General features: G+C 48.6%; 1 protein-coding gene across 1 annotated transcript; it reads right to left on the bottom strand.

The window, feature by feature from the left end:
• Nucleotides 1-957: 957 nt before the first annotated feature.
• On the bottom strand, nucleotides 958-16,200 carry GNB3 (G protein subunit beta 3). The gene is made up of 10 exons (XM_006273390.3): nucleotides 16,000-16,200; nucleotides 9,256-9,357; nucleotides 8,518-8,556; nucleotides 8,206-8,312; nucleotides 7,997-8,060; nucleotides 7,703-7,865; nucleotides 7,533-7,599; nucleotides 3,490-3,691; nucleotides 2,570-2,786; nucleotides 958-1,928 (listed from the first exon to the last, which is right to left on the bottom strand). Exons 2-10 carry the CDS (start codon nucleotides 9,310-9,312, stop codon nucleotides 1,822-1,824), a joined length of 1,023 nt encoding a protein of 340 aa, XP_006273452.1. The 5' UTR covers nucleotides 9,313-9,357; nucleotides 16,000-16,200; the 3' UTR covers nucleotides 958-1,821.
• Between the last annotated feature and the right edge of the window lie 662 nt (nucleotides 16,201-16,862).

Below are 16,862 nucleotides of genomic sequence, written 5' to 3'. Positions count from 1 at the left end.
CCTGCATTCTGCAGCCAGTGCACAGGTCTGGCATTGCATATAGCACATACCCCACACACCACATGCAGTATCAGCCCTGGACTGGGGCCAGTGCATGCTGCATAGGTTTGCAGGGCAGGACCTAGCATGTGCACTGCATATAGCATGGGGGGCTGATCTGGGGCAAGTGCTGCATGTAGTGTCCTGTCAGGCTGCCCCTGTACCCTGACTGGGACCAGTTCCAATTGTGCTTACAGACTGGCCCCATGCATTGAGCCAGCATGCAGTCAGTCCAGCCAGGTGCTGCAGGTAGTGCATGCCTTGGGCTGGCTCTGCATTCAAGCCCCATACTGGTCTCGGTACATGAGCTGCCCATGCTGGACTGGCCCTGCATGCTGGCTCTGGTGCATGAGGGCAGGCTATAGGCCTGATTTGGACCAAACCCAGGGTCGGCACAGACCAGACCCCCACCCTGCATTCAAATGAATCTGACACCCCCGTTTTATGGTAACATACCCCATTTTGGAGTGAGCTGTTTACACGTTGACAGTTGCAGTCTTCTTGACCTGATGCCTACTGTTGCAAGTAAACATGGTTGTAACTTGCCCTTTGCTACCTGGGACTTCTCCCCATGTTGTCCCTAAAATATTAGGGCCTCTAGCTACAAACCAGGAAGGGGCTGTAGCTTAAGGCAATAGTGAGCACAAATACAGAGCTGCTTGAACGTGCTAAGGAAGACTTAGGAGGTTACCATCTTCCGAGCCTTTCTTCTTCATGTGTTCCAAAAGGAGAGGCCCAGTGTTTCATATGGAAGCAGGGAGAGGCTATGCATTATTCTTCCTGTAAGACTTATCCCGATGGGGCTATCTTTGCCTCTGCAGGAGCCAGAGTAGAGTGCAGTACTTGCACTGTAGTTCTTGGAACAACAATTCTCTGTAATGTTTGCAACATCTCAGTGCAGTGAACCTGCTTGAAATGATGCAGTCCGTATTTCATTTGATCTCTTTATTGTGCCTGAACTATGATAATTATATCTTTAAAGCAATGACTAAGTGAGGCTATGGGCTAACGCAGGGGAAATACACAGCATATGGGGGTTAGTGGCAAAGGGGAGAGAACAGCTATGGACAGATGATGATAATAAATTAAACATTTGCTGTTCCTAATGCTCCAGATTGGGGAAGAAAAGTTCAGAACCCCATTTAGTGCACTAATGAAACTTGAGCAAAGTGTGGGCTTCTTCCTCTACCACAAACTAGTTGGGATTTCAACTCTCCTCTTAGGAAAGGAGGTTATAATCCCCAAACCAATGTGCCTGGGTGGCAGGGAAAGTTTTAAGAGCAATCAGTATGAAGGAGGTGTTTGTTTGTTTGGGGAGGGGGGCTTGCACTCCTTTAAGGGACTGGGCTCAGATGGAATGGATTTATGCATATGGAGGGAGGTGGTTTTCTAAAGGTGGGTTGTTTAGAGGGATGGATGCCCCTGAGTTGATACAGGAATGAAAGGGGGTGGAAGGTGCCTTTGGGTATGTATTGCAAGTACCTAAAATCTGTGCAATGGCCACACTTGCGCAGGGTCCTAGAACCTGGTAAAGGCTGAAAGCTGCTATGACTTCTTTAGAATATGGGTAGGGGAGAACAGCCAGTGGAGAGCTCCTACCCCTGGACCTCTCTTCTAGGCCAGGAAGCCCCTGAAAGTGACTGTCATATAAATATAATATGACACAGAGAAGTGGCTCTGTATAACATACAAGGACCAATTGTGCTCTGTTGGTAATGCCTTTCATGTAGGCTCAGTGCTTGTACCCTGCTCTCAGTATTTCTCCCCTCCCCATAATCCTCTTCAGTTCCAAATCTTGAGGAAACTATCCCAGGAGCCGGTAGCCACGGCCATACCATCTGCTGTCACTCCAAGACAACTCACCCTGTTGTCGTGACCAGAGAGGATTCCTGATGGAAAGAGAAGAGACTTTACCAAGGGGGAAGGCTCAGGGCAGTAGTGCCGTACTGCAGGCTCTTGACCTAAAAGTGACTGCACCCCGTGTATGTACTAGGTTGGCTCCTACTAGGGACCTGGACCCAGACCCAGCCCATGTCCCAGATGCAAAAATAGGCAAACCACAAGCGTCAGATAAATAGTAACCTGCCCAGCCTTGGAGTGTGGATGTTTTGCTGAGGGTTGAAGGCGCACACATTTCAGAAGTGTTTGATTAGCAGTGTGGTTCTCAGCCTTTTCAGATTCAAGGCACATTCCCTAACTGCTGAATTTAGCAGCACCCCATTTCAAAAACTCATTTAACTTTTTTTACCTTTGCAAAAATACTAAAGTAATTCTTCTGTTGCCAAAAAAAAAAAAAAAAAAAAGCCCCAAACCAGTCCAAATGTTTTTGACACTGTGAACTCCTACTGGTATTTGAAATCTCTAGGTTTATCTTGTGAATCATGCATAGGTATTTGCATACCTAACAGTGCTGATATTGCATGGCACCCCATGGCACGCTTACAAGAATTTCATGGCACCTTTAAAAGGATCTCTTGGGACCCGGGCTGAGAATCACTGATATTAGTAGGCATTTCCTGAACTGACTCACCCACACGCTCCCCCTTCAGGGAGTCCCAGATGTTGCAGTTAAAATCATCATAGCCAGCCATCAGGAGACGTCCGCTGCGGGATAAGGCGATTGATGTGATTCCACAGATGATGCTCTCATGAGAATAGACAGTAAGCTCCTGATCTGCCCGGAGGTCAAAGAGGCGGCAGGTGGCATCATCTGAGCCAGTGCAGATTGCCTCGCCATTGGGGAAGAACTGAGGGGGAGAGACAACACCATTCAACAAGGGGAACTTATCCTGTCCCAGAGTACCCAGCTTGGGCCCTCTGCAGTTTTTGACAACACTCCTTGTTCTTGACAAGCAAGTCCCCTGTCATTCCAACTGTGGGCTCCATGTAAATGAGGGCTGTTAAAGATATGGCCCATGGGCTGAATCTGTTTGTGCAGGCTGCCTCTGACATTGGTGTGCTCTGAGCAAGTCTAGCAGGCTGGGACCCACTGACAAGACAGGCGTTGTTGTCCCCCATACCCTTTAACTGAGAATGTTGCTGTTTGGTATGAGTTAGGGCTCGGAACAGCTCATTCAGTCTCAGCACTAAGGGGGCTTTTCACAGAAACAGAAACTTAGGTACCAAACAGCAGTTGTGAGAATGCTAGTGGGGTCTGAAAGTGGACTTTATGTCTAAACACCCAAACAGATCTTTCAGGATCTGGGCCTCAGACATTAAGTGACTTGCCCAACCTCCCACAATACAGCAAGGACTTGAACTCTCATCTTCTGTGTGTCATGCTAGCACCATAAAATGTGACTCATCCTTTCTCTTACTTGTGGTCCTCCATATGCAACAATGATAATACCCTTTAATCTTGCCCTGCAGTCTCATCTGCCCCTAAATATTTCAGTCCTGGGCCATGCACCAAAATTTCTATTGATTCCACTCAACAGATCAGATACATACACAAATGGCATTGATGTCAGACTCATGCCCTGAAAACGTTTGACGACAGGTTCCCTCCCGCACGTCCCACAGCTTAGCAGTGGCATCACAGGCTCCAGAGATAAAGAGATTGAAATCTGGGGAGACAGCCAAGCTCATACAGTCTCCAGTGTGACCCAAGAACACTGTCTTCTGCTGTCCTGTTTCAATATCCCAGAGTGCACTGTAGGGGGACAAGAAGAGAGTCCTCAGGGAAGTATTAGGATCATAGGCTATTTGGAGCTAAACCCCTTTGAGGATGTTTGTGAATTTAAAGGAGAGAAACCATGATGGTAAAGGGACACTTTTACCATTTGAGCTGAGGTAGCAGCTGGAAAACCCCTTAGCACCCATACAGTTGTGTTAGTAGGTCTTGTAGTCTGTGGACAAGGGGATGTTGAGCTAATGCAGGCAAGCCCAACACTAGAAACTTTGGCTGATATAGCAGTGTCAGTCAGGGGTGTGATTTTGCCGATGTCTCTATAGTGATGGGAGCTCTAGTTTAGATATAGTGGCAAAGAAGTACTGCAACTGGTATCAACAGACAGCTATAAATGCCCAGACACTTGGAAACTTCCAAGGCTATTATATTAAGATTCAATTGAACATGGAATATTGAAAAGAAGATTGCTATATCAATGTTGTATTAGCAAGATAGATAATGCTTTCTGACTTCAGGGTGGTTATTAATGCAAAGGATAGGGCAGGTCAACAAGTTGAGAAGTCCTGAACCTTGGGGGACACTTCATATCCTGGTTTCCTCTGGTCCAAGAGACCAGACAAACAAAGACTGTAAAGGGTGTAAAGCCTTGGTCTGGAGTCAAGGGACACAGCTGCAATCCCAGACCTAACTCAAGCACTGGCCCTTCAAGGCCCCATGTCAATGATAGGCAACACCTGAGAAGTGGCATGTCCCTGTTGCATTATTTTCTCTTATGCGTGTGTCTTGCAATAAATGCTACTGTGCTTTGGGAAAGCTGGCTGGTCACTGAGTTCATCTGGTATTATCCCTGAGAGGCAGCAAAACCCAGCTGAGGATAATCACAAGGGCTGGTCCAGTTCTAAAACCTCAGTATTAAGGGAAAGAGTTGTAGGTCCTCCCCTCACAAAGTTGGTGGATGGAGGCCTAAGATCTTGAGTATGCTGCCCTGAAAGAAACTATGAAGGAGAAACAAGGATGAGCTTTGCCCTGAACCTGTGACATATTTTGCTCACTGAACTGGTGTGCACGACACTGAAAGAAACGCTCTGTTTGATATCATGTGCATCAATACAAGGAGAGTTTGCTAGTGTTAACCTATCCCAAACTGGAAAGATACAGCCCAGGAAGGAGTGAAGAATATTACTTCTGTCTTGCTGCCACCTGCTGCCACTCTGTCTCAAGCTGGGCCTAAATGACAAAGGTTTGCTGGCCTAGCTTCTGCACTTAGGCATATGAAAAATATCATAAGAACATAGGTCTGGAAGGGGCCTCCTGGGCCACTGTGTCCAGTCCCCTATGCCTGCAGGAAATCAATTCCTCAAGGTTTCTCTAAATCACCACTCCAAGCCCTCACAACTACAAAGCATCATACCAGAAATACCAAGAACAACCTATACAGAGGAAGGCGAAGCTCTCCACAGTCTAAGCCAGGGGTTAGCAACCCCTGGCACGTGTGCTGAGCATGGCACACAAGGCCATTTTGCTCAGCACACCACTGCCAGCCTGGGCTCTAGGCAGCTGCTGCCAGCCACAGAGCCCAGGCTGCTCCCAGCAGACAGCTGGGTGGTTGCAAGACCTGCTGCAAGCAGAGTAGGCTCCATGGTTGGCAGCAGCTACCCAGAACCTGGGCCAGTTGCAGCCAGAAGGCTGCAAACATCCGCTCCAGGCTCCAGCATTAGCTCCGTACTGGAGGGTGCACACGCGCCTCAGAGTGGACAGTGGGGGAGCAGCTTGAGGTAGAGCAACTCCAGCTTCTCCCCTACTGCCAGCACAGAGCTGATGATGGCTCTGGAGCCCAGCATAGCTGTTTGTAGCCAGCCTGGGCTCTGGGCAGCTGCAGTAGGCAGGCTGCAAACAGCTGTGCCGGGCTCCACAGCCCCAGCATCAGCTCCATGCTGGGGGCGACTGAATGTGCACCTCAGAGCGGACAGTGGGAGGGCTGTGCTGCCACAGGCCCTATCCCCACCATCAACTCTGAGGCACACGTGCACCCACCAATATGTAGCTGATGCCAGAGCCTGGAGCAGCTGTTTGCAGCCTCCCGGCTGCAGCCAGCCCAGGCTTTGGTAGCTGTTGCCAACCATGGAGCCCAGGCTGCTTGCAGCAGGACTTGCAGCTGAGCCCACCTGACTCCCACCCCCTCCAAGCCCAGCCCCAGCCCAGCCCCCCAACAGGATGAGGCTGGCACTGCCCCTTGCCAGCAGCACCGCACCTTTTGTGGGTTTAGCTGTGCAGGATGGGTGAGTGGTTGGGATGATGGGCAGGCTCTGGGGCGGGGCCCTGGCCAGCTGTGCTGCAGCCTGGGGCTGGCTTCCCGGGGAAGCACGGGGGCTCTGGCGAGACCAGGGAATTCTTGAGCTGGACCGGGCTCCATGCACCTGCGCATCTGGTTCTGTGTGTTTGTCTGCCTCCGTCTGGTTCTGTGTGTCTGTGTACGCACATGTGTATCTGGTTCTGGATGTGTGTGCACATTTTTCTGTTGTGGGTGTGTTCTGGTTCTCTGTGTTTGTGCACATGGTTCTCTGTGTGCATGGGTGTGTGTCTGGTTCTCACTCTCTCTCTCTCTCTCTCTCTCTCTTTCTCTTATTTGTCTCTTCTTTCTCTCTCTCTCATTGCAACATGCTCAACAAAAAAGGAATACACAACAACAACGGCAACATTTATGATTATTAAATATACTAATATCCAGTGTGTCCTGCCGTGTACCCCCCCCCACCCCCCTGGCCCCTTTTTTTTGTTTTTCTGGCATGCTGGCACTCTGGCACCTGCCAAGGTAGACATTGTGGTTTTTTTCAGCACTCCTGCAAAAATCTAGTTGGTTTAATAAGAGGTATCACCTCTACTACAAATCCTGATTGCTTTTTCCTCTAGACCAATACGGCTACAATATGGATACCTGACACATGGAAAATATCACATTTTAGCAGATTTTTTAAAAAATTAAATCTTCATAATTTCACGAGGAAGCAGTTTTGACCACCTGAATCCTGAGATACTGCTTCTTTGTTCAAGATAATTTACATAATCACAGAGCCTCTCAACATTGCTCAGAGACACCTTACCAGCTAAGAAATGCCTGCCCAGAGGAGTATTCTATCTATTGACTCCTCTGTGAAATCCTATGAAATATGAACTTTCATTTCTACCCAGAAGAACTTTTACAATCTTTTCTCCAATGCCTGATAAAGGTTGTTTGTGCCTGAAAGCTTGCAATTAAAGATTTTTTTTTTTGCAAAAATCTAGTTGGTTTAATGAAAGACATCACCTCTACTACGAGTCTTGATTGTTTATTCCAGCAAACAATTCACTAAATCGGGGGTATCAAAGATACAGCCCACCAGCTGACTTTGGCCCATAAAGCCACATCATTCAGCCCTGATGCTGGCTGGCCCTGAGCATCCTTTATTCAGCCTGTGAACTGGTCCCATGCCACTCATCTGGCCCATTCAGGGATGTGGTTTACTGCTCAGCTAAAAAACTCTCTGGAATAAGCCGCATCTCCACTAGAGGGCTCTGACAAAATGTCTTCTTTGGAAAACCCTTGTGAATTGATCTTTAGTAGTGACAGTTAAGCACTAAGAATCATCAATTTTGTTAAAAATATTCTCTTTGGATTCACGTTCTTTGCCTGCTGGATGTCCTAGGGTCACATTTTCAATTTTCCTTGGCAAGTATAAATGCTAGAAAACTGCATTACAAAGGTTAACAGTCTCACATGATTAAGAAAAAACATTAAATATTGTGAGATTCTCAACAGGAGATTGAAACTTTGCAACCCAGAAGTCTGGTTGTGCTGCGTGGTTCAGGGAAAGGTATCACTCACCATGTGGTGTCTCCAGAACTTGTTACAATATTATTGTCATCCAGGAATCGGCAGCAGGAGAGGTACCCTGGAGATCAGGAAAAACAGGGCATGAGATTTGTTGTATGAAATGAAAGTGAGGTTCAGGGACCAGGGAAAGCCTGGTGGGCAGAGGTGTGGAGGGCACTCACCTGTGTGGGCAGAGAGCTCCCTGCTCACTTTGACGTTGCCTTCACGGGTCTTGAGGTTGTAGATGGAGCACATATTGTCAAGGCCCCCACAGGCCACAAAATTCCCTGAAGGGGCATAGGCACAAGTCATGACCCAAGATGAGCGGAGAGGGATGGCATGAACCTGGGCAGAAATGAAACAGTCCCAGACTCTCTTACCAGAAAGAATGGAAAGGATCCAGACAAGACCCTGACTATGGTGTGAACTCCAGCCACAGGCTCCTCTGCCTGTGGGTGTGTCCATCCAGTTCTTACCTTGTTGGTTGTGTACGTGTCCCACACAATCAATTTCCCATCTTGTGAGGCACTCACCAGGAGTCTACAAGAAAGGAACCAGAATGCACTAGTGTCCCCTCTCTCAGTGAGACCTGATGGCATCATCCCTTCCATCAGAGCTCCCTTCCTTGTCATGCATCACCCCACCTTCCTTGGGCCACCAACCATGCAGCTATTATTCCACTCACTTGGAGTCTGTGGACCAGTGCATAGCATAGATCTTGGCCAGGTGTCCACGAAGTGTTCTCCGTGTACGCATCTGTATGCGTCCGACCAGCTCCACCCCGGATGCAATCTGGTGGGGGGACGGGGGACAGGGTTGGAGATTCCCCCCAAGGAAAGAGAAGATTAAACTGGACCAAGAATGAAGGGTCTTTTCCACTCCCTATGTCTCCCCATGTCACCATCCCTTTCCAGTCCATTCTGGGGAGTCTCCCTGGGGAGGTTATTGCTGATTGTCACATACACACCCAGCCAGTTTCATTAACGTTGTCCCCTACCTGAGTAAGTGATGTGTCAGCACATGCTTTCCGCGCATCCTGCAAGCAGGAAGAGACAATCAGCTGGATGAGGAGTCAGAGGGAAAGGCAAGAGCCAGAACAAGCCATAAAAGATAGCTTGGAGAGGATGAGAGAGACCCAGGCTCAGGATTTGAGAGCCGCTTCAGAGTTGCTTCAGTTGGAAGCTCTTTGGGGCAGGAATTTGTCTAGGGTTTGCACAACACCCAGCACCTTGGAGCCCAGGTGCATGCCTAGGGCTCCTAGGCATTACAGCAATATAGGTAATAATGTGGGCAAGCTAGGGATGAAGCAACACTCCTTCAGCCCGTTATAAATGCCCTTCTACTTCTTCCCCCAGGCACAGACCCTCCACTGTGGCTGCACATCCACTGCCTCCAGACTACAAGGGAGATGAACTCTTGGCATGGAGACAGAGTTTTTTAATTCTCTGAGTATACCAGGCCCAGGGCACAGCCCTTTCCTAGCTGCCCAGACTTATCCCCAGCTCTCCTGCTCACCCCTTCCCCCTGTTGTGAGGATTCCTTGCTTATTCAGTAGAGTTTAGCAGTTGCCTTCCCAGGGGCTCTGGGGATGAAGGCTGGAGAAAGCAGCTCCAGTACAGCCTGAGGAGGGGGGCTCCTCTAGAAATTCCTTGCTGGGGGAGGGGATCTCTTTTAAGCTGCATTTTCCCTGGGTCGATGGGCCCTTTGGCTGGTTCCCTTTCATTTCCAGGGTTACCGCAATCTGTTTCTTCAGTTGCTCAGCTTCCTGCTTCATCTGCTCCATTTCACACATCTTGATTGTCTAGTGATGGGTCCTCCACTCAGAGAAGCCCGAGGCCTAAACAGACCAGAATAGGGAGAAGAGGCAGGAGTACCAGAAGCCACCCATTAGAAGGGCTTCTGGGTTCTAGCAACTCCCATTGCTCAGGATCCCAAAGGATTTAAATACTGCTTGTACACATTGAATACTTTGCACACCTACTAGGCATCTTGCAGTGAGTGAGGGGGTGAACCTAGCTACTATTTAATAGCTGGGGATGAAACAAAGAATGCTGTGCACAAGTGAAATTACTTGGGAAGCTAAGAAAGAGGAATAGATTCAGGAGATTTGGCCAGGAGAATGGGGTGAACCTCCCAACTTATGGGGCAGGTCGGCGAGGACCTCTTCAGCTCACCCTCCCAGTCCTCAGAATCCCAGTATTGTACCTCCCCTGACAGCATCACTGAGAGCAGAGATTCTCAACAAGGGTGCTGTGGCATGCTGGGGTGCCTTGAGATCTTTCCAAGGGTGCTACAGGGTGCCACACAGTTAGGTGGCAAACATGATTCACAAGATTAAACCCAGAGTTTTCAAAAAACACTTTGACTTGTTGTGGACTTTCTCTTTGCAATGAAAACATTGCTCAGTTATTTTTCCATAGTCAAAAAATGAGGGAAAGCGAGGACTTGGCATTTCCAAGGGGTACACTGAATCTAATGAGAGATGCTTTAAATCTACAAAGGATGAGAACTGCTGCCCTAAAAGCACAGTGAGGCTCTGGTATCTGTACTGACTTGCAATGAAGAGTACCCTCTACTGATTCATCTAACCCAGGGGTATCAAGCTCATCTGGCCCATAGGGCCAGATGAGCGGTGTGGGGCTAGTCCACGGGCTGGATCAGACCCACAGACTGGCCCTGTATGCTGAATCCAGCATGTGTTCTGGAGGGGCTGCCGCACACTCGGCATGTCCCAGAGCAGCCAGTCCAGGATTGTGCTGCATGTAGTGCATGCTCCAGCCAGTCTGACACTGTGCCACATGATACAGTGCACATCCACTCCACACTGGATCCAGTGTGTGTCCTGGAACAGCTGGACTGAGTGTTGCACATATCATGGTGCTGCCCACTCCAGAACCACGCTGCCCACTCTGGCCACTCCAGCACTGTGCTGACTGCTTGGGGACTCGCACTGGATCTGACATGGGCAGACGTGTATCCTGGAGTGGCCTGAGTGGGCATCGCATGCATGCTGAATGTTGCCTGTGGGTTAACTCCAAGGCCCAGAGCCAGTGTTGAGGGCTTCTGTGGGCTAGATCCAGCCCACAAGCTGTATCTTTGACACCTCTGATCTAACAATCCCTGCAGTTTACTTGAAACTTTGCCCCCTTCCCCCTTCCATGATTCTAGTATCTTCCTCACTCTGTACATCCCATCCTGCCTCATCTGTGCACACCTGCCCTTTGTTGGCTCAGTATTTTCCTGAGGCAGGTGTCAGATTCCAGGACAGGCCCTGTGTGTTTTGCATTTCATCTTTGCTGGCAGAGATCTCTCTCAGGTTTGGAGATTTCTCCAGGTGCAGTAGCATGGCGTTAGTGACAGATCCGTTCACCAGGAGCAGGAAAGGGGCACTGGAAGGACTTTTGCTTCCAGCACTGAAGGACCTACATTGCCCCATTCTGATCATCTGGGAAGGGGTTACGTTCGTACTGCTTGAGGGAATGGTTTCTTTCAGTGACTAGTTTTGTCCTGGTGCCTTGAGGGATGGGGCTCCAGCCCCCACCACACTGGTTGATGGTGCCTCAGCTCCTTTCCTTGGGCTCAGTCCCAGCCCATTTCTAGTGGACCTCCTAGGGCACTTCTTGGACACATGAACAGCTCTGATGTCCCTTCCTTTGTGCAGCTGCTCTGGTTTAGCTCATGAACCTCTCCCCAAAGCCCAACCCCTCTGGTACCCTGAACGTTTGAGTGGCCTTCCCTGAGCTACCCCAGGGATACCTTTTCAAATTCCTGAAACTGTCCTTCTGAGACCCCAAAATACAGGAGACAGATCTCATCTTTCATTAAAAAGTGGGTTTCTTGTCTTTTTTTCTTGTGAAGAGCCTTAATAATAAGATACAGTGGGCGCATATACATGTGCACATTTACTGCGCAGTAATTTAGGTTACTGCACAGTAACTGAAAATTACTACACTGTACAGGTGCGCATCTACACATGCGTACCCATGTGGCATAGTAACTATGGCAACTTATGCCGATTTCAGCGTAAATTTGCTACCTGCATGCTATCACTCTGTAACACCTGCATGTGTAGATACTGGCTTAAAAGCTGCTTACTGCACAATAAATTTATGTGTAGACACACTCAATGTTGCGGGTGGGGGAAGGTTGTTGGTTTTGGCTTTTCCTAAACAGTCCTCAGGGGAGGCTGTAGGGTCCAGCAAAGCCAAGATAAAATTACTTAATTTCCAGGGGCACTTATGGTTGTATCTGTGAAGGTCCTTGTCACTTGGGCTGGTTCAGAGGCCAGGTAGGTGACCGCAATCCAGGGTCCCTCACTACTGGCTACTATAGTGCAATGGTCAGGGCCACAAAGAGGGGCTACTCAACTGCAGGAGAGAAGGCATGTTCTTGTGCATAAGCCAAGTGACTGATTTTCCCACTGCCCCCTGCCTGGATGGATTGTGATACTCAGTAGATGGTTTGTAAGTAATTCTCCCTATGCACTAAAATGCACTAGAACTGACCCCAAAGCATCTTCTGCAGTGGGGGAATGAGGGGGGTATGGTGGAAGGGGCAGTACATGATTGGATGTGACCCTCCAAGTCCCAGTTATTAGGAAAATTATACCTTAACTAAATATTGGTGATCCTGAACAGAGTCCATTCTGAGGGCCAGCCCCCGCCCCCTCCTTCAGCAAGTGGCCAACTGTAGTCTATAACTTTTTTAGCATCTTCCCCTTATCCAGGTCCCACAGTCCCCAGCCTCAACAAAGTCATGGAGACTGCCCAGCTCTCATCAGCTGCTTACCCTTGCACCTAGCAGGAATCATTTCCCTTTCATGTTGCGTGGATTCTGCTCCCCATCCTGGCACAACTCTCCTTCCTTCTCTGTGGTTCAGATTGCCTCTCTCTTCTATGAGCGGCCCTGAATTCTGGATCCACCACTTTGCTGGAACCTCTCTCACTGCCTCATTTCCTCTAGTGTCTTCTGTGGGATCCATGTGGGTTCAGAAGCAGGCTGATGATGAGATCCTGACCTTAAGGTTTTTCAGAGCTTGGTCAGAACAACTGAAGCTTCCTCCACAGTCCTCAATCTCTAGCTCCCCAGTCCACATTCATCTGAGTCCCCTTCATAGGCACTGACTAAATGGAATTTTGTCTCTACTGTTCTCTTAGTGTGAGACTGAGAGATTCTTCCTTTTCCTTTGCAACTCCTACTCCATTGAGAGCAACCTCATGGGGTTCTCTTCTGCACAACCATCCAGCCCATCTCTAGTCTCACCTTACACATCATTCATCCTTCTATCTATCTATCTATCTATCTATCTATCTATCTATCTATCTATCTATCTATCTATCTATCTATCTATCTATCTATCTATCTATCTATCTTATAGGAAGCAGCTATGTGGGAAGTTACATAGCCTTTTGAGAGGGTTTCTAACCTGGCAGGAGGATCAATGGGCAGAGACACACTGTCAAGGAGAAACGGATAGAGCTAAATATAGAGGAAGAGGCTGTTTCTTGGGCTCAGGTCCCCATCAGAATCTTTAAATCCTTTTGAGGGAACTATCCAAATAAAGCCTTAGAGTAGTTTAGAAAGACAAGAAGCCACAGCTGAAGGCAACAACTCTATCTTCCTCTACAGTCTCCATCCTGTATCATCCCAAAGTGCTTTACTGAGAGTGAGTCACCCACCTGGCACTGAAAAACAGCTGCCTGTAGGAAGGAACACAGCAGGGGCAGAATTTTGTTTCACCCCACTGTAGGCCAAAGTGCAGCTTGTAGCCAATTCTGAGTTTCCTGACTGAAGTGCAGGAGTCTGTTACACTCTCCAGACACATAAGTGCTCCCATTACAGGACTAAAAAGACAGGCTTACATCTCTGGAGATGTATCCTTTTCCTATAATGGTGGTACATACACACCTGGAGGGGGAACAGAATCACTTCTATATATTAGTCAGGAAACTCAGATTTGGTTGCAAGCTGCACTTCAAGTGGTGCACGAGGGGAAGCATAATTCTGCCCCAGGTGTTTAAGAGCAATCAAGGAAATGGTCATTGGTCCTCCCAAGCTTAGTGGTCTGTTGGGTTAGCAGGGTTGAAGCATGCCAATTTTTGTAGCACTGGCTGACATTGCCTTTCTGATGCTGTGTGAAAACCTAGGGGAGGAAATGGAGGGACATCCAGTCCCCAAACTGAATCAGCACAGAAAATTGAGGGCAGCAGAATGGATTTCTCTCACATTAGAGTCTAATGCAGATGTCAGAGGTAAGGCCCTGCCTTTGTTGAAAATGCTAAGGAAGCAATGCAACCCTGACTGACCTCATTTTTCAGGAGTGATTAGCAATTTGGTGCATTTCTTTTTTGGGTGCTCTGTTGTATACATCTTAAAGGGCCTGATGTACCACAGAGTACACAGTGGACACTCAACATTTTCTTAAAGGTAGACACCCTTTCAGTTATCTCATAGTGGCCACCCAAAAATTGAAAAATCTCAAATCATCACTTGCATTTGAGAATAAGGCTTGAGTCTTTGCTTAATGGCTCAAATGCAAACTGCCATTTGCAATAGCACCGCACCGCACCCCCCACCTCACTGTCTGTGAAGTCATGGATCAGTACTGCCATGAAAGGGTCTCTAGCCTCCATGAAATCACCCAGGTTCCACAGCAGCACAGGCTACCTGATCAAGCTGGTAGGGTATCAAAGTTAGCCTCTTGTTCAGATGCCCCCTCTTCCAAATGCCTCCTCTGCCTTCCCATTTCACCATATCAGGTTCCAGTGCCTTGTCTCCTCTTTCTGAGCTCTCAGACACCTGTTTCTTCTGGTCTTACTGCTCCTGTCTTTAGCAGTGTTTCTCCTCCCAACCCCATTGCTTCAGTGATTCTACAAACGTTCCTGTGCCGAGCCTCCTACACAGAATGACCTCCAGGAAAAAAAACCCTACAGCCACCTCCGATGGCCATAATGCCTACAGGTAACCAGCCAAATTATGACAGCTTAGTGACAAGTAGACTCTCACTCGCCATTTGTCTATTTGCAGTTAACTGAGGACATGTAACTTTGTATAAAAAACATGTCTGCTTAACTGTCTCACTCTCTGGCCCCCTCATTTTTCACTTGTATTTGTAGCCTGGTGGCTCTTCAGGGCAAGGATTGTCTTTGAGGCTAGAAACAGATGTTACATTTGTCCCAGGACCAGTTGTGCCTGTTTATCCCAGAACAGAAAAGTCCTGGGATTGGCATGTACACACATCACCCTAATCAGGGTTTGCTGAGCAGCTGAATGCACTGCTGCATTTCTGCCATTAATTCAAGGATGCAATCCAGGGACAATCATTTAGATTTACTTTACAACATCCCAGGACAAACTGCTTGCAATTCATATCCCATGAAGCTTTTTTGGGTTTGTCCTGGAACAACACATGTGGGCATCTGAACAATGGCACTTTGTTCCAGGAGAAAATGGCTTCTCCTGGACAAACATGACATCTGCATGTAGCCTGAGGGTGTTGGTTCAGCACTTAGCAGAGACAGGTCATGAACCTAACTGAAGTGGCAAGATTTTGCTGTACCAAGAATGTGAAACAGCACACAGATAAATGGGGATAGCTCTGAGGGGAATGCTCACATGCTTGCCACACAGACCTCCACCACCTTGCTGGGATACCAGGGCCAGTGCTGACACCCAGGGAAGAAGGCCTGCTATTGAATCATCCAAACCACCTCATCCTGCTTGAATGAGGATTGGGAGTCATGGGACATAGTGGCCCAAGTGATGATGTGGAAAGGAGTTCAGCTTTCCAGTTTATAATTCCCCTGGATCATCTCATCCACACTGGGGAGAGGGCTACCTCTCAGCAGATGTTGGGGAGCTGTAAATAGATAAACAATAGGCATGGAAGGGCGGGGATTAGTAAGGGAGGTCACAGGGTCCCTGCCAACGTAATCCCTAGGCTGTCAGTTCATGCGTGTCCTGGTGACCCTAGGCTTCTTGCAGAGCCGGATAGAGAGATGATCTCCCTGCTCTGCAACACAGATCAAAGGGCAGAATAAAATTGCCCTGATATATTCCTCTCTCTTGGTATGCTCCTTCTCCATACAGGCTAGAAATGGGCTGCAAAGAACCAAGCAGAACTGATGTGCAGGGTCAAATTGAGGGTGTCAGTCCCATTTGCCTAAGAGGGGGTGTGGAGATCACACAGTCCTATGATACACAGGAGCCTTGTATAAATTCCCCTTTGAGGGAAGGTCCCTATCCTGTCTGCAAGCACTTCTTTGGTAGAGCGGTTGATCCTAACCCCAACCTCCATCCTATTGAGAATTTCCCTTCCCCACACCCCCACACACCCATGTACAGAGCAGGATCCAAACATACAGAGAACCACCAAACCTGCACAGAAGGTCATGTAGCCCAAGATGTACTGGGAGATACCAACCCCTAGATCCAGACTGAGCAGGTAGGATCAGGAGCAGGAGCAAGGGAACAGCCTTACCGTGGTCTGTAGGATGAGGCAGTTGTGATCTCTGTCTGAGACAGATTCCCTTGGACCTCTGGGAATTCGGCTCTCCCACCCCAGCTGGGAGCCACTGGTTGCACTGGGATTCCCCCTCAGTCCTTCCCCGTCCTAGTGCCAACTGTCCACACGCTCCGTACCCTTCACTCTCTCTCAGCGTCTCAGTCTCTCTCAGGACTGATCTCCCCATGGGAAGCTGTGTGTGTGTGGGGGGGCAGGGGAGGGGAGGGCTGATTTCAGGAGCAACGTCAGGCAAATTAAATCAGACACCAGTGACTTGGGGAAAATCGGATTGGCACTTAATGCAAAGCAGGTGGATGGGGAGGGGATGGAAAGAGGCAGGAGAGGAACATGCTGTTTCTGGAGAGAGAAAAAAAATCATTGCAAAAGGATTGGACTCTGTTTGCATTAGCAACCAGCTAATACAGGGAAGATTAGGGAGAAAGAGCTGGGGTCCTAGTTCCTGATGGCAGGACAGGAGGCACCTCTATGCACTGCATCCTGAAGGCCTCTCCTTAGGGGGACAAGGCTCAGCTCCTAACCTGTTAGGAAAGGGAAGTTGTGACTCTGCTCATATTGGCATCCTGGCCTCCTGTGAAAGGATTCCTTCTTATTAAGGGATCATATCCTTGAGAGAGCAGTAAGCAGCAGCTGGTGGAGGAAACCCCTGTCACTTCAGAGTGAGGGAACAGGACTGGTACAAAGTGGTTTGCTCAAAGGCCTTTTGGCAGCTGCTCTCCTGGGATGCTGCTATGGGGGGGATTATCTTGGCCTCAATCTCTCTTAATCTCCCCTGCAGCTTTAGCCCAAGCCAGAGATAAATACCTTTTAATGGCTCTTAT

The sequence above is a fragment of the Alligator mississippiensis genome, chromosome 1 (genome assembly GCF_030867095.1).
Source record: "Alligator mississippiensis isolate rAllMis1 chromosome 1, rAllMis1, whole genome shotgun sequence".
NCBI classification, from domain to species: domain Eukaryota; kingdom Metazoa; phylum Chordata; order Crocodylia; family Alligatoridae; genus Alligator; species Alligator mississippiensis.
Note: the sequence above shows the minus strand (reverse complement) of the source record. Positions and strands in the feature narration are given on the sequence as shown.